Source organism: Bos grunniens, chromosome 27, assembly GCF_055505025.1.
Source record: "Bos grunniens cultivar Pamir isolate PY7600 chromosome 27, Bosgru_T2T1.0, whole genome shotgun sequence".
Classification (NCBI taxonomy): domain Eukaryota; kingdom Metazoa; phylum Chordata; class Mammalia; order Artiodactyla; family Bovidae; genus Bos; species Bos grunniens.
In genome coordinates, this window is record NC_141191.1 from 45,940,649 (window position 1) to 45,965,580 (window position 24,932).

The 24,932-nt window shown below is 42.8% G+C and overlaps 1 protein-coding gene across 5 annotated transcripts in view; it reads left to right on the plus strand.

Annotated features, from left to right (window-relative positions):
• ZNF385D (zinc finger protein 385D) overlaps positions 1–24,932 on the plus strand; it is a 1,003,514-nt gene that overhangs the window by 845,787 nt on the left and 132,795 nt on the right. For 4 of the 5 annotated variants that reach the window (XM_086379818.1, XM_086379820.1, XM_086379819.1 and 1 more), the window contains one exon: positions 6,994–7,104. The exons of the other annotated variant lie outside the window; for it this stretch is intronic. In XM_086379818.1, the coding sequence (XP_086235944.1) occupies positions 6,994–7,104 (111 nt within the window). The remainder of the gene's footprint in view (positions 1–6,993; positions 7,105–24,932) is intronic. 5 annotated transcript variants of the gene reach the window in all.

Genomic DNA, 24,932 nt, shown 5'->3' on the forward strand with positions numbered 1-24,932 from the left:
TCCCAAGAAGTAGGTAGGCATTAATCAGAGGAAGATGAAGCAGAAGGTGTGGGGAAAAGGTTTTCAAGGTAGAGGAAGAGGAATGTGCAGAAGACTTGAGGGTAAAAGAAAGCTGGGTGCATTGAAAAATTGGTTGTGCCTTTGTGTCTTGAATATGTTGTATTTCCTACTTAAACGTATCAGTTTAGCAGACTTGAGCTTGGCCTGATTAGTGAGCTCGATGGAAAACGCGTACCTCTAGTTGAATGAATCCATCTGTGAAGTGAGCTCACACATGTCCTTTGCTGTTGGGGAAAAGCAGAGAAAGCAGGAGACTTCATGGGAAGCCTCCCTCCAGCCCTGCTCAGAGCTGTGTCTTGGCCTTGGGTGATTGGTATTCGTGTCAAATTCCCTCCCTCCCTAAACCTCAGAGAAAGGGGGAATGCTCAAGTCCTCGATGTTCTTGATGGGAATGGTGATACCATGGGAGCAGGCACATGTTTGGAAAAGGCAACTAATGATACATTTAATATGCATGCACTCTTTGGGTATGGAAATTGTCTGTTTTTAAAAGAGGGCAAAAGTTGCAAGTTTTCCCAACTGGAAAAATTTGTTGAAGAAACGCAATTATTATAATTTTTAATAATGTGTAAGTCATATAATGGAGAAGGAAATGGCAACCCACTCCAGCATTCTTGCCTGGAGAATCTCATGGACAGAGGAGCCTGGTGGGCTGCAGTCCACGGGGTCACAAAGAGTCAAACACCACTAAGCAACGAACACACACACACATGAGTCATATAAACACAGTTTTACTGGTTCATAGTTGATGGAATAAACTACGTGTCACTTAATATTCAGTCCAGTTCAGTCGCTCAGTTGTGTCCAACTCTCTGTGACCCCATGGACTGCAGCACGCCAGGCCTCCCTGTCCATCACCGACTCCCGGAGCTTACTCAAACTCATGTCCATCGAGTCAGTGATGCCACTTTATGTTACAGGGTCACACATTCCAGGACACCATTATCACAAAGCTTTATTGTGGTGCTGGACGGAGGGGCCAGAGTGGGAAGTTGTGCTGCTTGTTACTTCCGTGGTAGTAGGCAAGGGCAGTGAGAGCTCCTCGGGAGGTTTCTAGGCTAGAAGCAATGCTTACGAGCACACATACACCGTGAGTGCCAGGAAGTGTGACCTTAGCCTGACTGTCACAGGTCACTGTCACCTAGAAATACCAGCTGGAAGAGACAACCTTTATATTTCTAGACTTCTAAACACCTTGGCATTTAAATTCTTATTCTTTGATATGAAAACCGCAAGCCACAATACCTACAGGAACAGAGAGAGAGGACGTCTCCTGGAGCAGGAAAGGTACAGGCAAGGTTCAGCCCCATCCATCCTCCCTGAAAACACAGCAGCGACCTGGGGAAGGGGGTTGGGAAGGAACCTCAGCGACTCACCTGAGGCTGGCCCTGGCTGCTCATCTACAAACCAATTTAGCAGAAAACCCCGAAGGGAGGTGAGGGAGAAGCAAGGCCTGGGAAGAAACGCAAAGACCCTTAAACCTGAAATGAAGGAAAACATATTCATTTGGCTTTAAATAGGCCTTAGGCTGAGTCCGAAATTGAATTTTACTCTAGAGTTAGGGTGAGCATATCAATAGCTAGTGTATCATTCTTCAGTTTTGTGTGTTGGTTTGGGGAGTGTTGGATAATGTCTTTGGAAAATGTTGGCTTTCAAAATATCCCACTTTAGGTATTATATAACTGTATCTTAAAATACCATGTGGCTTTTACCATTGCTTTTTAGTTTTTAACTCAGGGCTGCATGCGTTCAATGAAATGTCCGACTGAGATTTCTGGGTATTACATTTTTAGTTTAATGACTTTATTTTTGCACAAAAGCTTGCATTTTATTCATATTCATATAATGATTTTATTTTACAGGATCACACTTTTTAAACTGTATGTATTGAACAAAGATGCTAAATTTAAAAACAAACGACAAAAGCTTTGGTTATATTATTTTAGAAATTAGTTATTTAAAGCAGATATTTTGTATGGTGGGGCATCTCAGAGAATTTAATGTTAGATGTGCACTGTGAATGCCCAGGCTGTGGTACCAGGTTTCCTACAACTTATTTAACCCAAGAACTCCTTTTTTCTTTCCTGCACACACTGGCATTTCTTGAGACTGATTTTGCAGACAGATTCTAGTGATGACACACATACACACAATAAAGTACGATTATTTTGACAGCTCGGACCTCTTGGTTCACAGGGAGGAAACCGACATGCGTGCCTTTCCTTTTGGGCAGAGCGTGTGATTCCAGCGCATCCACATTTGTGCCCCAGCATGCGTGCAGCCCTCAGTCTGCCTGACTCTGCGGTCCCTCGGACTGCAGCCTGCCAGACCCCGCTGTCCATGGGATTCTCGATGCTAAATGATGCCGTGTTTGGGCAAAATGAACAAAGGGGCCGTGTGTGTCCCCTGAGCGACAGTAGCTGCTACTTTTAGTCATTTACCACGTGTTGTGCTCAGTCGCTCAGTCCGATTCTTGGTGACCCCATGGACGGCAGCCTGCCAGGCTCCTCTGCCCATGGGGCTCTCCAGGCAAGAAGACTGGCGCAGGTGGCCCTTTACTTCTCCAATATGGACCATGTGGTATCACTTAATTGCCTGTTTAACAGCAGAAATTACTTAGATGTAGCCCTTGTTACGGAGAAGGCAATGGCACCCCACTCCATTACTCCTGCCTGGAAAATCCCATGGACGGAGGAGCCTGGTGGGCTGCAGTCCGTGGGGTCACTGAGGGTTGGACACGACTGAGCGACTTCACTTTCACTTTTCACTTTCATGCATTGGAGAAGGAAATGGCAACCCACTCCAGTGTTCTTGCCTGGAGAATCCCAGGGACGGGGGAGCCTGGTGGGCTTCCGTCTATGGGGTCACACAGAGTTGGACACGACTGAAGTGACTTAGCAGCAGCAGCAGCAGCCCTTGTTAATTCCTTGTTGTAAACGGTTTCCATGTATTTGTATCTGTATCTATTAAAGAGGTAACTGTGACTTACGGCCATTACTGAAGGCATTAAACTTTTGTTGTCTTGCTGTACTAGGTTCCTGAAATAATAATAGAGAATTACACGTGGTGGCATAACTATGGTTGTTGATTTCATCATTAAAGGATAATTCAGTTTAAAAAAAAATGTATACTGGAAAATATTTTAAAGTTTGGTTTTATAGCTATAGTGATCAGAACAACATTCAGTTAAAAAAAAAAAGAATTAAATCTAGAGAATATGCCACATTTGCCTAAAGTGTCTGCTTCTAAAATACCTCCTACACAGATATGGATTGAATGCAGTCAGTGAAAGTGACCAATATTACTGAAAGACAAAAATAAATAGCTACTCTTGAAATATGATAAACTCAAAACTATGTATTTTCAGAGAGCATCTTTAATATAAATATGTCGTTCATTTTTATTTCACAGTGTTATTATAAAGGGGCTTTGGTATTCCTGAATAGAATACAGGTGTAATTCACCTGATCTCTAAGAGAAATGGATCCTGTTTGGGCAGATGGAACAGATGCAGTAGGAATGCTGAGACAGCTGCCTCTAAATTAGTACCCCCTTAGTTGTTGGCCAGAAAGGAAGCTCCCCCAGTGCCCTCTGTGCTGTCACAGAAGCATTGTGACGGCATTTGTGCCGTGTCAGAGGGACCCGGGAGGCAGGAGGTGGGCTCTGCAGCATCCTGCACTCACTCAGCCCTGCGGCTGCTGGCTCTCGGGTTCTGCTCATGGTCCATTTTGGTTCTGAGGAAATAGGGGTGAGGCGGGGCTGAGGAAAGTTTGATTTAACTGGGGTGGGAGACAGGGCAGTGTATGTATCGAAGAATCCTGTGCCATGCCCTATGACCTTTCTCACGAGTACTGTAGGTTGAAACTAAGAAAAGTAAACTGTAATTTTATGTTAATGTTTAATGTTTGGATTCAGATGCAAAACTGAATTTAGAAATGAACTTAGATCATGTATTAAGATTTGAAAAACAGATTTTACTGGAAACAATTCAAAGTTCATCAGCTAACACATGGATAATCACATTAGGGTGAAAGTGAAAATGTAAGTTGCTCAGTCATGTCCAGCTCTTTGTGACCCCATCGACTGTAGCCCGCCAGGCTCTTCTGTCCATGGGATTCTCCAGGCAAGAATACTGGAGTGGGTTGCCATTTCCTTCTCCAGGGAAATCTGCCAGACCCCGGGGATTGAACCTGGGTCTCCTGTGTGGCAGGCAGATTCTTTCGAGTCTGAGCCACCAGGGAAGCTCACACGGGCTCACCCATACAAACGGCTACTACTCGGCAGTAAAAAGGAATGTTACCAATGCGTGCAACAGCACGGGTGAATCTGAGAAACATCATGCTGGATGAAAGATGCCAGCCATGGAAGACCGTGTAGTGTATGAGTCCATTTGTATGAACTTTGAGGAAAGGGAAAAATATAGTTACAGAAGGCAGAGCGGTGATTTCACCGGGTGGGGTGGGAGGGAGGAATTGACCTCAGGAGGGAACTTTATGGGTAATGGAAGTGTTCTATGAGGTAATTATTAAGACTGTATCTATTTGTCAAATCTCACCAAACTGTAAATTTAACACTGGTGAGCTTTATTGTGTTTAAATTAAAACTGGTTGAAAAGAAAGTACAGTATAATTCACTAGTGGGGGAGGGGATCCTAGACTCTGTTAATTTCTGGAAGTGACCAGAAAAATTGTGGGGCAGCTGAGCTTCATCCAAAATCTGGGATGAACATCAGGAAAAATGTAGAGTGGTGATGGAAGCTACGAATGAGAACCCATGAGCTCTTCTTGGTCACAGCTGTTTAATATAAAAACCATCCAGCCTCGCACTTGGCACCAGGAGGCACTTAATAAATGCTGAGCACTGTCCTCTTCTTGTCGATGCCATTATTTTATTATTATTGAGAATAGTGCATTATGAGTGTCTAGACAACATTATAGAAGTTGTGAACAGAGAAAACCTTTATCCTACCCACTGGTGGAAAGAGTCTATGAGTTAACTGGTTCTGATGATTTGAAATCATCAGGAGGTAGAATTTATCAGTGACTGGTTTAGGCTAATTAGTGAACTATAATGTATCACAGACGGAGAAGGCAATGGCACCCCACTCCAGTACTCCTGCCTGGAAAATCCCATGGATGGAGGAGCCTGGTGGGCTGCAGTCCACGGGGTCGCTAAGAGTTGGGACTGAGCGACTTCACTTTCACTTTTCACTTTCATGCATTGGAGAAGGAAATGGCAACCCACTCCAGTGTTCTTGCCTGGAGAATCCCAGGGATGGGGGATCCTGTTGGGCTGCCGTCTATGGGGTCGCACAGAGTCGGACACGACTGAAGCAACTTAGCAGCAGCAGCAGCAGCAATGTATCACAGAAGCACTTAGAGCATCATTTCACAGACATATTCTTAGCTTTTGTGTGTGTCAAATCTTGTCTGAACTGACTCAGTCCATGGGGAAGACTCTCAGAAGAACTTTGTATTGGATGAGAGTTAAGAGTTCCAAAGTCTGTAAGTATTGAACAGAATCAATGGCTGGTGTAGGACATTGAAATCATTTTGAAATGTTTTTTGGACACGTGAGAGATAGAAAGCGCCAACAAAGACCGTAGGAATGTGAGGCTCCTGTTATCCCTAATCATCACATACGTGTACACAAAAGAGAAAACAGAACAGCCAAGATTTATTGACTTTTAATGTGCTTGGCACTGTACTGCACTAAGTGATTTCAAGAATTATTATGACTAAACTTCATCACAAGCTTAAGAGATAATGCATAAGAGCACAGAGGCTGTGCGTGTATTAAGAAGACAATCAAAGTTTGATTCTGACTAACATTTGGGAACCGTGGGTGAGGACCCTGGAACGAACCTTGGTGACATTCCATTTTACCAGCGTTGTTTTGCCAGCATCATGCTTTGGATATCCCATGTCCTGTCCTGGGAGTGGGATGCAGAGAGAACTGACATCTGGCCCAAACTCTGACCTCCCAGTAGTGAGCCCATGGGAGAGCAGCATGTGTTAGGGGATCAGTCAGTGATCGTTGAAAGAACCCACAGTTCCACATGACTGAATTCTTAGGAAGCGGAATTTGTGTGTGAGCAACCCTTGCTTTTTCAAAGTTTGTTTTCCAGCACTTCAATTTGACCAAAGACCTATATTAGTACCTGCTTCCACTAAACAAGCAAATCCAAAGAGGATTTGCGGGAAAAAAAAGGACAAATGGTGGAAAAGGTGTCCAGCCTTTGTTTTTGCAACAGCCCTTATAGAGGCGGCAGGAACCGTGATCTACAAGGTTGGTGTTGCCAGCTCTTTCCCCAGGGAAGCACGCTCGCATCTCAGCAGCCAGCCCCAAGGCTTTGTGCTGTGTCTCAGCCTCTGTGCTTTCTCTCCATTTGCTTTCTGCAGCCTTTCGCAAGATGGGTCCTAAGGTAGTGGCTTCTCCTTTCAGATAGCAGGGGAAACCCATGATAGATTCTTAAGGCAGAAAAGATACCAAACATAGCAGAAGGCTAATTATCCATAAAGAGGCTCAAGTTATTTTCATGGCCGCTCGTCTATTTTGAAGTCCATTTGAGGCAATGGTACAGACTCACTGCTGTGTAAGATTTCACTCAGTCACGATAACTTGAGTTTTGATAAATCTTTAATTATATAGGAGGGTTATCAAACTGGGACAATTGTGGATCCTAAATGAGGGAAGCGGTTAGCATGCAGACTCTAATGGTACATTTATCATTTCTTTATCACACTGTGCTTCCGGCTCGTTGTTGTCTATTTTCTAAGAAAGTAGAAATGCCGTTTCTTAGAATAAAAATGTTCTTTCTAGTGCAAGCAGTAGATTGAAGCTGTCCAGATGGGTTCTTTAAGGAAACAGGCAACACTCCGATGGAACTGACGAGCTTTATTTCTATTTGTTGTGTTTTTTTTGTCATTACAGATGGACCCGATTCAGAAAGCTGTAATAAATCATACTTTCGGGGTTCCTCTTCCTCATCGAAGAAAGCAGATCATTTCGTGCAACATTTGCCAGTTGAGATTTAATTCTGATGTAAGTTTACCATTTAGTATTCACTGAAAAAATGCAGTTTGCTGTTCTAATCTTGAAGAAGAGATTTCTGAAGCATTTTTCTCCAATGACTGAGCATGTCAAAATTCAAAGATAGCATTTTAACTCCTTATGTGCTTTAATTTCGGAGTTTACTATATTATGAAGCAAACTGCACTTGTGGTTTAATGGTATTCTTTAGTCTCCCAGGAGTGCTAAATTTAGATCACACACTTGCTTTTGGGGAACAGTCTGAATTTAGGACTAATGAGATTTTCAATAAATAACATCTCTGAAATAAGGTAGGTCCCAGGCGATATCTCAAGGCCATGGTTTTGGCTTTGTGAATTCTCTTCTCCTGCTTTGATGGCCCTTAATTCCGGATGAGCTCTGGTGCCTTTATTTGTTTTTGTGTTACAGAGCTGAAGTCCCCGACCCAGAAAGACTAGCATTTTAACAGGACATTCTAAAGACCTCAAAGGAGCCCCTAATGAGTAGAAGTCAAGGAGGGAACATGGCAGGAGGGAGACAGTGTAGACATGACCCTTTGCATGTTATTCACAGAGAGGGAGTCACATCTTTTATACCTTTTCTAAGAATCAAGGTTGACGCTGGATTCAACACAGAAGCTAATTTGGCTTGCAGCCCATATGGAAAATACAGCCACTCCCCTCAAGCTGCCCTGGTGTGGAGTTGGTCCTGAGATAACAGAAAAGAAAAGGAATGCTGGTTTGGAAGGAACAAAAATTGAGCATTTGTGGGTGCACTTGGCAAATGGAGGACCCCAGCCTATCAGTGTGACCCCTCCAGGGTGCCCTGAGCTGGCCCTAAATTGATGTGCTCTATGGAGATGACCAAACAAATCTGGGTTCTAGAGAATGTTAGGCCTTCCAGCAATTTAATCGCCCTAGGCAAGTAGGCCCCTTAGGCAATGATGAAGGTAGCATATGAGATAATGAGGCGGAGGAAACAGATGTGTCACAAACAGAGTGGCTTTTTCCTTCTGTGAGAACATTTCATTTTGTGTAAAGTTTGCTACTGTCTTATGATCTCATCCTTAAACTGGTACAATTACCAGGTAATTTTATAACATTCCCTCTGCTGACTTAAAAAAGTGGAGAGGAGGCTGCCTGCATAGCACTCGAATGGGCTACTGTTAATATTAAGAGAATACAGTAAGCATGCAGCATTTTATTTGAAAGGATGTCTTTTGTTTCTTTTTGTTTCATTGTTTTTTAATAATTAGCACCTTGATTTGAATTTTAAGAAAATTACTATAGTTTGACTTACAGATATTTCAAGTGATTAGTATTATGTAATATTCTCTTCCAGCTGGTATAAAAAAAGTTTCCCTGACATACAAACAAGAGTTCTGAACTTAGTAGTGCAATCTTGATCATTTTAAAATACTTAGCGAACAGCTGTATATTTCCATAATTGTTAAGTGTATCCTTCTTTATTCTGAAATTTGACTTTGGAACTGATTGGATGGATGATGTTGAGGAAGTCTTTCAGGATCCACATTTCCATTCTTTACAGCTAATGGGGCTCCTTCAAATACCAACCTTTCTGCCAACAGTTTCACTGTTAATGTTTTTGTCCATGTTAAGGAAACTTACTGTAAACTGAAGTCTTAGAAAAAGACTTCAAGGTTATTGAACCCAATCTCCCACTAAATGAAGGGAAACCATTGGCTAGATCAAGACTAAGTCTTTGGGTTGACTATCTTCAGTAATGCGTGACTCACCACTTCATGACAGCTGATCCTTTTCTCTTCTTTTTATATCTTTTTAAGTGTTTCTACTCGGAGAAGGCAATGGCACCCCACTCCAGTACTCTTGCCTGGAAAATCCCATGGGCGGATGAGCCTGGTGGGCTGCAGTCCATGGGGTCGCTGAGGGTTGGACACGACTGAGCAACTTCACTTTCACTTTTCACTTTCATGCACTGGAGAAGGAAATGGCAACCCACTCCAGTGTTCTTGCCTGGAGAATCCCAGGGACAAGGGAGCCTGGTGGGCTGCCGTCGATGGGGTCACACAGAGTCAGACACTACTGAAGTGACTTAGCAGCAGCAGCAGCAGCAGCAGCGTTTCTACTAATCTTCCAGATGGCTATCAAAATCAGATTTTAAAAAACTAGAAGTGCTTTTAGATATGCTTTAGGAAACACTATATTATGATTATTAACATAAGGAACCTAATAAAAATAAAGATTTGCATAATTCTTATCTAAAACGTAAACTTATTTTATTTCCATCGTACGAGACGATTAAAAAAACTGTATTTGTGTTCCTTTGCTAATGAATTTTCAAGGTGATGTAGGGACCAGGATGTATATTTTAGGGAAATCGGTTCTCACTCTCACAGCTGTGCTTTCAGATCCCTCGAAGGGAAAAGTCGCGCGGTGTTTGGAGGCGTGGCAGGCACCGCTGTCAGAACTGAGCGGTGCAGGCGTGACTACTCGGCAGAGGGCGCTGTGTTCACCTTTTCTTGCTGCTGTAGCAGCTGCCACGCGTTTAGTGTCTTAAGGTGACTCCGCTCTGTGACCGCGTAGTTGTGGAGCTGAGTCAGAACGGGTCTCACGGTGCTGCAAGCAGGGTGTCAGCAGGGTGATGGCCCTTCAGGGGCTCTGGGGAGATTTCAGTTCCTTGTCTTTCTTTTCTGGAAGCTGCCCTCTTTCCTTGGCGTGATCCCCCATCCCGGCCTCAAGACTACAAGGCCGAATGAGCTCATCTCATACGGACTCACCCTCACTCTTCTGCCTCACTCTTCCACATTTAAGGACCTTTGTGATCACAGTGGACCCACCTGGATAACCCAGGATAACTTTTCTAGTTTAAATTTAGCGGTTTAGCAACCTACTTTCATCTGGTGACCTAACCCCTTCGTCATATAATGTAACATATCCATCATGTCCAGGGGTTAGGACTTAAATATTGTTATCATACCTTCAGTAGATACTCGTGTGGATGTTTGATTTAGCTTTGAACTGAATAGCATGACCACCTGAATTTGTCAAATATTTACCCAGGCCAGTTCTTTGATCTGTACAAACTGGATACATACATTCATTGCCCTTACATTTTTCCTTGTTGAACTTTGAATATAAATTTACTATGCTATGCAAATTTTTTTAATTGTAGTTTTTTTTAAAGTAGGAAGTTCCAATATTATTGAGTTTATAAATGACATAGCATCGTATTAACTATGATTTACAAGCAAAATATAATTATTGCAAAATTGAAATATAGGAGTGGAAACTCCTTTAGAGACCTTAAAAATGTCTCTATGGCATTATGATGTCGATAAAGGGGAACTAATGTGCTGAAAATATAAGATTTGTTTATTCATTGACTGGTCATATCTATAAATACCAATTTCATGAAATATTTAATACTGAATGCCAAGATAAATTGGATTTATGATCCATTCATTCATATATAAATGTTTCTAAATAAAGAGAAAATACATATATATGTGCATATAGATCATTTTATTCTTCAAAAGCTTTAAATCCCAATAAAACTGCCTGTTTGCTCTTGCCATGTATATCGAGCATTTATCATCCTGTTTCCATTCTTAAACCTAGAAGCTGGGAAAGTGACGCTGTAATTCACTTGTATGCTTGGTTGAATCCTCTGTCGCATAGGAAAGTATTTTTGCCTTATGAACCTTTTTACATTTCAAAGCTTCTTCCTCTTCCAATGAAAATAATAGCTTGTAGTTCTTTTCATCGCTACATCATGAAAATTCAATTTCCTTTCCCTCTAAGCTTTTATTTATTGTTTAACCCTTTGTGTCATAAAGCCTGTGGTTTGGTGTTTGCTATACATGTTTCCTTGCAGTACATTTTCCATGTTTTGCCCTATGGATATTTTCCTGAGGAGCACCTTGTATCGGAGAAGGCGATGGCACCCACTCCAGTACTCTTGCCTGGAAAATCCCATGGACGGAGGAGCCTGGTAGGCTGCAGTCCATGGGGTCGCTAAGAGTCGGACACGACTGAGTGACTTCACTTTCACTTTTCACTTTCATCCATTGGAGAAGGAAATGGCAACCCACTCCAGTGTTCTTGCCTGGAGAATCCCAGGGACGGGAGAGCCTGGTGGGCTGCCGTCTATGGGGTTGCAGAGTCGGACACGACTGAAGTGACTTAGCAGAAGCAGCAGCACATTATATTGTATGCATTTTAAATCAGATTACCTTCTCCTGGTGCAGGCATTCACTTTGGGGAAAAGATGAAACTCTTTGACATTTATGTGGGACACACATGGAGTTATGCAAAAAGGCTTCCAATTAAAGAACGAAAGGTTGTAATTTGTCCAATTATTTTATCAGTATCGTAAAATAAGCATAAATTACTGTTGGCCTGGACCAGTTGGTAAGTGTGCCTTTGAAAGAAAACTTACAGCCAAGGCTAGCGTGGCTGTAAGATTAAGTGAGGTAGAAAAAGATTAATTACTCAATGAGTATTTATAGCATGGAAAATAGGATCTGAGGCCCCAAAACTGAGGGATCACAAACTTGTAGTATCTAAGCGTCAGTCTGGTGGAAGTCCCCCAAATAGCACTTCCTGATATGTTAGAGACCGAAGAAAGCTTGCTAATTTCAAGGTGGAAACTGAGGCATGAAGCGCAGGGAGGCTTGTCCAAGGCTGCATGGCGGAGGCGGGCCGAGGCGGGCCACGCCGGGCCAGTGTGCGTGTCCAGGCTGTTTCTGCCTCACCTGCTCCAGGTAGGGCGGTGAGTCCACCCAGAGAGCCAGCCTCCCCTACAGCAATGGTGTGGCTGGTGCCCTGTGTGTTCCCCGCCCCGCATCCCAGAGAGAGAGTCCCAGGGTTCCTTGCCCCGTGGAATGACCTGGGGCAGTCCGTCCACTGTGCCGGGTCGTCCTCCCCATGGGCTCCGCTCCCTACAAGGTCTGCAGAGCCTTCCCAATGCCCCTTCTCTGCTCTTCACTCACACAGTTAGTCATAAACACCAGGAAAATGCAAGTGTCAGTGTGAACCCCTGAACTAGAATACAGCAGGAACAAATCTTTTATGACTTGAGACAGCCAAGCATTAATGACTTCAGGGGACTGCTTGATGAACCAGAGGGAAGCAACCTCCTTAGAAGACATTCCTTACAGATTGCAAGCCCCTCCAAAGGGATTCCTTGGGATTATTACCGATATAATTGATACATTTTCCAATGGTATTGTAAAATAGAAATCATTGTTCTGCATTTTAGAACCCAGAAATGTAGTGAAACCAAACGATAAATTTGAATATAGTTCCTATCTCTGTGAAAACTCCCATAATCAAACGTGGCAACATAATGATGCAGATGCTAATTGGAATATTTTTTCTTACCGAATGACCAAACTTAGATAATTACACTGTCTTTAACATAAGATCTTAGGACACATCTTTTAAATATTTAAATCAATAATATGGGGGTGGGTGGAATCCTGATATTTAAAGGAAATGCTGCTTGGATGGAGAGAAAAAACTAATACCTGTTTTGGAGTGGAAGAACTATTCTTTTATTTTCCAAATTTCCTTTATGAGTATGCCTCAGTTTTATAAAGGATTTTTGCCTCTACTATCCTGTTATGGTTTTCAAGCTACGTGTTTTATCCCAAAGCAGGTCTCAGTTGCAATATTCCAAATATTCCATGCCTGTTTCTAGCAATGTCTTCAATCTCAGAGAGGCCCAGGAAAGTTGAGTGATATTATTGTTGTCTCATTCAAATTTCAGTGTTTTATTGATATCTTAGGAGAAAGGTTAGTACATATCTATGCATGGGGGAAACCCATGTAACCTCAAACCTGAAGCCACACAGCATCCAGAGAAGCTGAGTGAATTGGTAGAAAAAATATTCTATCAGGAATTTGACAACCCATTGCTGAGACGTGTTTTCTCTTAATAGGTTGTGTTAATTTTGTTCCACAATTATCTCATTTAAAATGATGAGCCATTTCTTACAGCCACGTTGTAAGGATATAAAATGCAACGTGTGGGCAATGGGATTATAAACTCTATAGTGAATGAAATGGAATGGTCATTTTTATTCTATGGGATAAGTAACTAAGTTACAGTTATTTCACTCTTTAAATGTTAAAGTACTTCTTAAGGAATATAGAAGTTTGAAAATATCTTCCTTTAAAAGAAAAAAAGGTGCTCGCAGAGACTGCCCCTGTTGAAAGCGTCTTTGTGTATCTTTGTGTTAACACTGGAGATGCCCACTCCAGGTCAATCTTTACCTTTTACCTTTAAAACCAGCAGGTACCATATGTCCTTGGCACAGCCACCTTTATAAAAAAACTCTCAACCTCTTTAAGTCTGTTGCTGCTGCTGCTGTGCCCCCAAAGGATCTTCAGAGGAACCCAGTTATAAATTTAATTTTCAGGCAGCTTTGAAGCATCTCTTTCATAGGTGTGTGCTCTTTGTCTCCGGGACTCTCAGAGCTATTTAGAGCTCTGGCCTGTGTGTCGGGCTCTCCCTGCTGGGCGCTTTGCTTCTTCAGATGTGGTTCTAGGACAGGGCCGTCCAGTGTCTGTGCCCGAGGACACTGTCTGGGCCCGTGGGCTGGAGTCGCTGGGCCAGCCCGTGGGAGGAGCTCCTCGGAGTGGGTCCTCAGAGAGTGCTCAGTTCACTCGACTCTGCATCTTGCATAGAGCCCGGGGCTCTGCCAGGACTTCTCAGGAAACAAACCTTGAACAGAAAGACTGAACAAGAAATACTGGGCCTGGCTATTCTAGATTTTTGGAGCCAGTGAGCCAGTTAAGAGTATGGGAATCTACTGAAGAGGCAGTGTGTTTCTTTGGCAGGCTTTTAAAAATAAAACTTCAATATTGGGACCTTTCAGGACTCTGAATCGACTTGAACATTCTAGAGTTTCATCTGCAGATGGAATGAAGGGTAAAGGACTAAGAATAAAAGAGAAATTCTTATAAGAATCCATATTTCTCTGGGCTTTTCTTGATAAACAAGGAAAAACAAATATTAAAATTCACTTTTGTATCGAATTGTCCTAGACATGGAAAATTTGACTTTGAAAGTCTAGAAAGAGAAAGTTGATTTTAGATATAACAAGCAGATGTGTACATAGCCTCCACTAATCACAGAGATTTTCATATTTCTGTGGAATACTCTGAGTCCCTCAGAGACTAGTTAAGACTTAAGAGATGTCTAAGAAATCATTCTGTCTGCGTTATAGATTGTATGGATGGAATACCAAAGGCCAGGGTGGTGAGTTTTTCAAGGTCTCTAAGCCATTGAGACGTACTAGGATTGAAAACCGGGCTCCTACGTCCCAGCTTAGTGTTTTACTTCTCTCGTCAAGGGACCTTCCCTAAAGAAAATTTATTTCAAGACTTGCATTGGTGTCAGCTGAAAGTTTTCAGCTAAGACAATCGGTTACTTCAGCTCAACAAATAACGAAGAAGTTGATCAAGGTCAATGTCAGTGGCAAGACTGCCAGTAGTGCAGATCGCTGGCACCTAGGAACACACTTCAAAACTGAGAATTGCCTCAAGGGCAAGCAACACTACTGTACTAAGTTCTGAAGGGTGGGGGCAATAGAGAATCTACGCAAGTCTGTTTCATCCAATGCCACCTATTGAACGCAGAGTTTGAGAAGAGAGTTGCTGCTGCTGCTGCTAAGTCGCTTCAGTCATGTCTGACTCTGTGCGACCCCATAGATGGCAGCCCACCAGGCTCCCCCGTCCCTGGGATTCTCCAGGCAAGAACACTGGAGTGGGTTGCCGTTTCCTTCTCCAATGCATGAAAGTGAAAAGTGAAAGGGAAGTCGTTAAGTTGTGTCCGACTCTTACCAGGCTCCTCCGTCCATGGGAATTTCCAGGCAAGAGTACTGGAGTGGGGTGCCATTGCCTTCTCCGTGAGAAGAGAGTTAGGCATGCATAAACCATTCAAGGACACAATGTCATGGGGAGGGTTGAACGTGGTGAGCAAGAGGTATGATTCTGATTAAATATGCTAAAGTGTTTTCTTTGTCCCCAAAGATGAGGCAGGCAGCCTATTAATGTTGGCAGAGCTTGACAAGTCTTAAGGATCACTCAATAAATGTTGAATAAATAAATGGCCAAAGTACTCAAGACCAGAAACATTTCTCTTTATTGCCATCTCAAGAAAATGAACATTGAAACAGGATTTTCCAAGACAGTGTCTGTTGCAGCTTCACTAAGAACATTCAGAATAATTGCTGCATTTTGATAAAAAATGGAATTTTAGGTTGCCTTTTCCCACTGCCTGCCTACAAAGCAGGATTCGTATCCTAAGCAACTGGTTCCCCGAAACCTGAGTAACAGAAATTCATGTGACTTGAAAAAGAAATGAATAAGTGGGATTAGATTTGAGAACCGCCCTGAAGCTGGTTCTTGTGATGAGGAAAGCTTGCCTTGTAACAACCTCTGAATTTTCGGTTATTTGCAAAGAAATCAGTGTAGTCCAAATTCCCCAATTTTAACGTTATGATTATACTGTGAAGATTTCAGAGCATACCAGCCACCTCCTCACTTTCTGACTCATGAAGTCTTGGTTAGCCATGGAATAAGATCCTTGATGTAGCCCCGTGGCCCAGAAATTGGCGAGGTACTTGTCTTCTATAAATGCCCTCGGTTGTTTCGTGTCTCTTTCTACCATATGCATTTCTCATAATATCACTAGGCACTAGTGAGCTTGTAGAAACCAAAAGTAGCAACTGCATTAATGGTTGCTAATAATAGAAAGTCTCAATCCGTTTATTGTAGTCACAGTTTATTAGGCTCCTTGTGCTTTTTCATTATATCTCACTGTAACTTATTTCAGTGTTTCATATATTATCAGTCTCACTATAGCTCTGGAAACTTAGAACCGCATGGGGCAAAGGTGCAGGGAAGAGAGGTAATTCCTAAAACTGTTCTCAAGTTATTTTGGGTTTTGTGGACTTTCCTTTCCTTATAGTTGCGTTTGTTATTGTCTCTTCTGCTGAGTCCTGTTCTCTGTATTAACTATAGTGTGTGTGTGCTAAGTCACTTTGGTCGTGTCTGACCCTTGGAGACCGCATGGACTGTAGCCCACCAGGTTCCTCTGTCCATGGGATTTTCCAGGCAAGAACACTGGAGTGGCTTGCCTGTGCCCTCCTCCGGGGGATCTTCCTGACCAGGACTGAACCCGCGTCTCTTACCTCTGCGGCACTGGGAGGTAGGCTCTTTACCACCAGCACCGCCTGGGAAGCCTGACTAACTACAGTAATTGTATGAAATATGCTTACCTTTCTTGCGTGTCCCCATGACCCAAGATCTCTCTGGGGATGAGATGAACCTACCTTCCTCCCACTGAGTATTTTAGGATGACTAGTTGAGGAGCGGCTGTTTGGTTGTATTATGAATTGATGGAGAATGGCTTTGTGCCAGGCATGCTGCACACTGCACACCACATTTGGGTCACACTGCTAGAGTACGGCGGTAGAACCAGAACTTGAAAAGAGGGGTGTGCATCCCCACAACCTGAGGATCTCTGCATAAACCAGCTGCTGTTGTACAACCCTGCACACGCACCCTCCGTTCTGGCCTGGATGCGCCTTTCCCAAGCCTGCCAAACCTCATTTTCAGTGCAAAACACTGCCTCCGGGATCTGCTGTCTCCATCCAAATCTCAGATTTGATACAAAGTGAATCTGATGGTAGTAAAGGTTGCAGGCCTTTGGGGAGCACATTCCTTGTGCGGAGGATCGGTGGAGGACACGTGGAGATGTGCTCTGCCGTGAAAGTTTAATGTTCTGTATCCACGTGCGAGTCTCAGTGATAATTTGAGACATAGAGAAAGAACTTTTAAGACTCACACACATAGCACTGAGAGCGTGTGGTTTCCATTTTTTTGGGTCTACATGTACTTTTAAATCCTGTGCCTAGCACTCTCTGAAGATTGACATATGGCAGATTTATTCTTATCAGGTTTATTGGGACATCAGGCTCCTCTGTATAACTTTAAGCCTTCTCTTAGATTCTATATAATAAGGTTTCAGGAGGTAGTCTCTGAACAGGTTTTATCCATTTCCCAAGCAGAGGCTTATTTTCTCTGCATCAGCGAACTTGTCATGATAATCAACTTTTTTGTCCCAACCATCAATCACTCTTGATTACAGCTGGGTAGATGTTCTGTTCTGTTGATCAGCTCATCAGTGCACATAATATTACACCTGGACGGCCAGCACAGATCATCCCGGGAAGGGAAAAGCGCTTTCCTTCAGGCCTTTGTCCATGGTTTTATCATTTACATTTGGTCTCATTGAGTTCTCAGGGCTATCTTTGCCTCAGTCTGCTCCCTCAGACAAAAGATGCTCCCAAAATAGCTCCCAAAATCTGGTTTGTAATTTCTGCTGTTGTTCTTATCATTGTGCTTTTGCCTTCTTCATTCCAAAGAGTAGCTTATAATCTATTTTTCCTTATTTTTGTGTTAACTTTTTCCCATTCTTAATGCAGTTATGGTAGAAATTAAAATCATATTCAATGAATATTCAATGCTGTTGTAAAAAACAGTTTAGCATACGTTTTACTAGAATGTTTGCAAGTCTAATTTTGTTGATTTGAAAATGGTTTCCTAAGTTAGATTTTTTTTTCTTTTATGTTTTGGCTTGGGCTTTGGGAATATTTATCTTAAATTTTGAATTTATTTTAAGTAACACTAGCTCTCTTCATGGTTTAAAAAGACATTGAGAAGTAAATGTTTTTAAATCAATTGCTCAGATTCAGCATTACTCTTAGCTATGACTATAATGATATTTTTGTTAAAAGACTTTTGATTTACAGTGTGTTAATTTCTGCTGTACAGCGGAGTGATTCGGTTGTCTGTGTTTGTACTTTCTTTTCTATATTTTCTGGTTATGCTGTGTCGCAGGATGTGGAACGTGGCCCCTGTGCCGCACAGCAGGACCTTGTGTGTCCGTCCCGCATAGAACACTCTGTGGCGGCTCATCTACCCCTCCCAGTCCTCCTCTCCTGCACCCTCCTCTGCAACCACAAGTCTGTTCTCTGTTGTGATATGTGCTCTGTGCAGGAAGAGGAGCGCTTATTTCTCTAAGTCAACTCTTATTTCTTAAAACAGTAGCATTTTCAGAGTAGTACTGGAGCAATGATAGACTTTTCCTGGTAAAATATTTATTAATTTCATAAAGTATTTAAGATAAATATCTGATTATTAATTTCATAAAGTATTTAAGATAAATGTCTGATTAAAGAAACATTTGATATGTCATTGTGTACCCCACAAAGACCTTTTCTTCTTTGAATTTCACTGGCTTTGTATTACTTTATAAAATATATAACAGTAAGTTAGAGAAGGATGAAAAATACTTTAACTTTTGGAGTACAGCATTATAAAAAAAAAAAACTGCTTAGAGTATGGAAGTACAGAATAGCATGGATTTAATTAGAAATCATACCTTTTTATCAAAAGGTTGAATCAACAAAACCTACTGAACAGACTCAGATTGTCTGAAAAGTGTATTATTGTTTATTGGAGACACATATGAAATAACAGGTCTTTACTATAGATGAACGACTCAGGGAAGAGCTCCTTTCTCCCTCTCTCTTTCTCTTGTGCTCCCCCTGTGGAGGTGTTTAGCTACATTCTAATTCTGTTAGCACTTTCAGATCAGATCAGACCAGATCAGTCGCTCAGTCGTGTCCAGCTCTTTGCGACCCCATGAATCGCAGCACACCAGGCCTCCCTGTCCATCACCAACTCCCGGAGTTCACTCAGACTCACGTGCATCGACTCAGTGATGCCATCCAGCCATCTCGTCCTCTGTCGTCCCCTTCTCCTCCTGCCCCCAATCCCTCTCAGCATCAGAGTCTTTTCCAATGAGTCAACTCTTCACATGAGGTGGCCAAAGTACTGGAGTTTCAGCTTTAGCATCATTCCTTCCAAAGAAATCCCAGGGCTGATCTCCTTCAGAATGGACTGGTTGGATCTCCTTGCAGTCCAAGGGACTCTCAAGAGTCTTCTCCAACACCACAGTTCAAAAGCATCAATTCTTCGACACTCAGCCTTCTTCACAGTCCAACTCTCACATCCATACACGACCACAGGAAAAACCATAGCCTTGACTAGATGGACCTTTGTTGGCAAAGTAATGTCTCTGCTTTTGAATATGCTATCTAGGTTGGTCATAACTTTCCTTCCAAGGAGTAAGCGTCTTTTAATTTCATGGCTGCAGTCACCACCTGTAGTGATTTTGGAGCCCAGAAAAATAAAGTCTGACACTGTTTCCACTGTTTCCCCGTCTATTTCCCATGAAGTGGTGGGACTGGATGCCATGATCTTTGTTTTCTGAATGTTGAGCTTTAAGCCAACTTTTTCACTCTCCACTTTCACTTTCATCAAGAGGCTTTTGAGTTTCTCTTCACTTTCTGCCATAAGAGTCGTATCATCTGCATATCTGAGGTTATTGATATTTCTCCCAGCAATCTTGATTCCAGCTTGTGCTCCTTCCAGTCCAGTATATCTCATGATGTACTCTGCATAGAAGTTAAATAAGCAGGGTGACAGTTAAATAAACAGCCTTGACAAACTCCTTTTCCTATTTGGAAGCAGTCTGTTGTTCCATGTCCAGTTCTAATTGTTGCTTCCTGACTTAGCACTTTACAGGTTGACAAAAAAATGTGATGCAGATTTTGGGAAGTTACACATTTGTGACATCATTACTAACAGTTTGACCTTGTCATTTCCACTTACCTGAAACATGCTGTCAATTTTTAAATTGAATAAACACTACAGATTGAAACTCAGTGGAAACAAAACTTGACCATAGGTATTTCATTGAGAATCCAGTTTCTTTTGTTTTAAAATAAACTCCTCGGCCACTGGAGATCCTCCAAAGAGTGAAAGTTAACACAGTGATATCTCATGAAGAGGTGTCTTCTCTACAAAAGCTTTTCAATTCCAGTTCATGGAAGAGTGGCTTCAGAATCTGGAGGTGAGAGAGGGGGATAAGTTGCCTACATAGATTTCAAAGTGTTAGTCACTCAGACGTGTCTGACTCTTTGTGACCCCATGGACAATAGCCCTCTATCCATTGATGTCTCAGGGCAAGAATACTGGGTAGGCATTCCTTTCTCCAGGGGATCTTCCCGACCCAGGGATTGAACCCAGGTCTTCTGCATTGCAGAGAGATTCTTTACTATTGGAGCCACCAGGGATGCCCCATAGAGATTTTAAGGTGATGTCAGTATTTTATTTCTAGCTGAAATCTCTTCCTCTCCTTCTTACTCCCATATCAACTAATCACTGTGTGTGCTCACTTGATGAGCAAATAGAGACCTCAAATCTAAAACAGTCAAAACTAAAGGCCACGGTCCACTCTCCTAAACTTCTCTCTGTTAAAGCATTTCTCCGATAATGGCAAACCCATCCTTCTGGTTCATCTGATGATAATACTCAGACCTTCCTTTCCTCCTATCTCACTCTCTCTGTCTAGTACTATACACACCATGTTAGTTCTACCTCCAAAATATATCCAGCCACAGAAAAATGAAATAATGCCACTTGCCACAACATCAATAGACCTAGAGATTGTCATACCGATTGAAGTAATTCAGAGAAAGACAAGTATCATATGATATTGCTTATATATGGAATCTAAAAAGATGATACAGTTGAACTTATTTACAAAACATAAATAGACCCACAGACACAGAAAACAAGCTTATGATTACCAACGAAGAAAGAGGGGAAGGAATAAATTAGGAGATTTGGATTAACATACACACACTATTATATATAGAAGCCCCTTCATGGATCATAGCCTTCTGGTAAAGGAGCTTGTGTAACTCAGTGAAGTTATGAGCCATGCCATTCAGGGTCACCCAAAACCGATGTAGTGTAGACTTCTGACAAAATGTGGTCCATTGGAGGAGTAAATGGCAATCCACTCCAGTATTCCTGCCTGGAGAACCCCATGGACAGTATGAAAAGGCAAAAAGATATGACACTGGAAGATGAGCCCTCCAGATCAGAAGGCATCCAATACACTTCTGGGGAACAGTAGAGGGCAATTACTAATCGCTTCAGAAAGAAAGAAGTGGCTGGGCCAAAGCAGAAATGACACTCAGTCATGCATGTATCTGGGGGTGAAAATGAAGTCCGATGATGCTGTAAAGAACAGTATTGCACAGGAACCTGGGATATGAGGTCCGTGAATCAAGGTAAGTTGGATGTGGTCAAGCAGGAGATGGCAAGAGTGAACATTGACATCTTAGGAATCAATGGATGGGAATGGGCGAATTTAACTCAGATGACCATTGTATCTACTACTGTTGGCAAGAATCCCTTAGAAGAAATGGAGTAGCCCTCATAGTCAATAAAGAAGTTCAAAATGCAGCACTTGGGTGCAACCTCAAAAATGATAGAATGATCTCAGTTCATTTCCAAAGGGGCTGAGCGCTGAAAAATTGATGATTTTAAACTGTGGTGCTGGAGAAGATCTTGAGAGTCCCTTGGACTGCAAGAAGATCAAACCAGTCAACCCTAAAAGAAATCAACCCTGAATATTCATCAGAAGGATTGTTGATGAAGCTGAAGCTCCAATACTTTGGCTACCTGATGGGAAGAGCCAACTCACTGGAAAAGATGCTGATGCTGAGAAAGACTGAAGGGAGGAGGAGAAGGGGACAACAGAGGATGAGATGGTTGGATGGCATCATGGACTCGATGATCGTTAAGCAAACTCTGAGATAGTGGAGGACAGCGGGACCTGGTGTGCTGCAGTCCATGAGGTCTCAAAGAGTTGGACTCGACTTAGCAGCTGAACAACAACAAATGCATAAAATAGATGATTAACAAGGACCCTACTGTATAGCATGGGGCTCTCTGCTCAATATCTTGTAATAACCTGTGTGTGTGTGTGTGTGTGTGTGTGTGTACACATACATGTGCATAACAGAATCATTTTGCTGAATACCTGAAGTTTCACACACTACCACACAACATTGTAGGTCAACTCTACTTCAACCAAAACAAACAAAATGCCTCCAGAATCAGTACTTTTTCACCACCTCCCTCTGATCCTCAACACAGTCATCTCTCCTCTCTTCTCGATTACTGTAAACATCTTCTTTGTCATTCTCCCTGATTCTACTTTTACTGATCATTTTTACAAGACAAGTTGAGATTAGGTGGCTCTTCTGTTAAAAAAGAAAAAGCCCTCCGGGGTGATGCATTTCGTTTGGATTGAAAGGCAGAGTCTTTGGAGCGGGCACAAGTCCTTTAACGTGGCCTCCAGTGGCCTTCCTGACATCGTCTCCTCCTGATGCCGCCTCTGTGGGCATGTGGCCCCTTCACAGCCCAGGCCTAGGGCGAGGTGAGCAAGGCACACACCGAATTTAAGTCAGGGCGGGACAGCTCAGTCACCAGGGCGAATGATAAACGCAGCAGGAAGAAATCAAACCTGGCCCACTGAGGCTCACTGGCTGGCTACCAGCTTCTGTAAATAAATTTTTTATGGGAATGGTGTGAGTGGGGCTGGACTGGACGGTGTAGAGTCAGATTCTGTCCCATATCAAGTGTTGCTGTTTTGTTTGCCTCAGATTTCTGTATTTTGCATGGACTTTGTGTGTTTCTCTGACTGTGCGCACAGGCATGTGGGGTCTTAGTTCCCCATCCAGGGATGGAACTGGCACCCCAGCCATGGAAGTGCAGAGGCTGAACCCCTGGACTGCCTGGGAAGTCCCGTTTGGTGTGGACTTTAATGTTTACAAAATACTTCATTAAAATAGTATATTCATCTTGATTACTGAATCCTTTAGGATCCCCTTAAAATTTCCTCCAGAGTCAAGTATTTCACTCGCTCCAAGCTGGTCCCAGCCTCGTGCTGTTGTTATTGTTGTTGTTCAGTCACTCAGTCGTGTCTGACTCTTTCCAGCCCCATGGACTGCAGCACACCAGGCCTCCCTATCCTTCACCAACTCCCTGAGTTTACTCAAACTCATGTTCATTGAGTCAGTGATGCCATCCAACCATCTCATCCTCTGTCGTCCACTTCTCCTCCCACCTTCAGTCTTTCCCAGCATCAGGGTCTTTTCCAATGAGTCAGTTCTTCACATCAGGTGGCCAGGCTATTGGAGTTTCAGCTTCAGCATCAGTCCTTCCAGTGAATACTCAGGACTGATCTCTTTCAGGATGGACTGGTTGGATCTCCTTGCAGTCCAAGGGACTCTCAAGAGTCTTCTCCAACATCACAGTTCAAAAGCGTTAATTCTTTGGAGCTCAGCTTTTTTTATAATCCAACTCTCACATCCATAAATGACTACTGGAAAAACCATAGCTTTGACTAGATGGACCTTTGTTGGCAAAGTAATGACTCTGCTTTTTAATATGCTGTCTAGGTTTGTCATAGCTTTTCTTCCTAGGAGTAAGAGTCTTTTAATTTTGTGGCTTCAATCACCATCTGAGGTGAGTTTGGAGCCCAAGAAAATAAAGTCTGCTACGGTTTCCATTGTTTATTTATCTATTTGCCATGAAGTGATGGGACCAGATGCCATGATCTTAGTTTTCTGAATGTTGAGCTTTAAGCCAACTTTTTCACTCTCCTCTTTCACTTTCATCAAGAGGCTCTTTAGTTCTTCACTTTCTGCCATAAGGGTGGTGTCATGTGCATATCTGAGGTTATTGATATTTCTCCCAGCAATCTTGATTCCAGTTTGTGCTTCATCCAGCCCAGCGTTTCTCATGATGTACTCTGCATAGAAGTTAAATAAGCAGGGTGACAATATACAGCCTTGACGTGCTCCTTTGCCAATTTGGAGCCAGTCCGCTGTTCCATGTCCAGTTCTGTCACTTCTTGACCAGCAAACAGGTTTCTCAGGAGGCAGGTCAGGTGGTCTTGTATTCCTATCTCTTGAAGAATTTTCCACAGTCCTGACTCTGTCTTAAATACCCCAGGCCTTCCCACCTCTAGGTCTTTGCATGGACTCTTTCTTCTGCCTGGACACTCTCTCCTCATTTCTGCATAGTCTGTTTCTTCAAGTTTTGCCCTGAAGTCACCACCTAGTGATGTTTACTCTGACCTCTGCGCTTTGGGTCTGAACACCTGTCATTTCCCTCTCCTTACCTGGTGGTTTTCATTCAGGAACTAATTACCTTATACTATGCTACATCATTTACTTATTTGTTATGCTGATTGTCTACTGTAAATCAGACTGTAAGCTCTATAGGGTTGCCTGCTTGGTTCACTGTTTGTCCACGTACTCAGAGCAATACTTGATATATCGTGCTTAATACATATTTATCTGGTGCATAAGTTAACAATTCAGTAAATGCCATGATAGATGCAGTTAGATAGATCTGAACTTGGTTTCACCTGAGCTTGGAAGCATCTCTGCCCTCTCCCAGCTTGTCTTTCTTGATTTTCCTTGCCACACCGTAAAAGCCCACACCCCATGGGCAGGAGTGGAGGCGTCCTCAGAAGAGGTGAAGGGGGCCCCTCTGCCCAGCGCACCCTCCACGAGTGAGGGGTCGTCCTCCTGTGAGCTGCCTGCCTGTTCTGACACCACAGCATTTGGCCCCTCCATGTTGCTGGGGTCCTCCATCCTGTACTGCCACAGCAAATAGGATGAGTGACCAGATATGCAATTCAGGGTGATCAGGGGCCTTGGCAGTGCCCTTGGAGAACAAAGACAGTATTTTTTAACTGCGGTTGGTCTCACTCACCCCCCTGTTGTTGTTGGGAATCCAGGCAAGTTTCCTGATCCCAGTTGAAGTCCCACCTTCTCTACCACAGACGGATGGGTCAGTAACACAGATTGCTGTGTATCTAAGTCAGCACGGGTAACCGTGGTGGGATGGGTT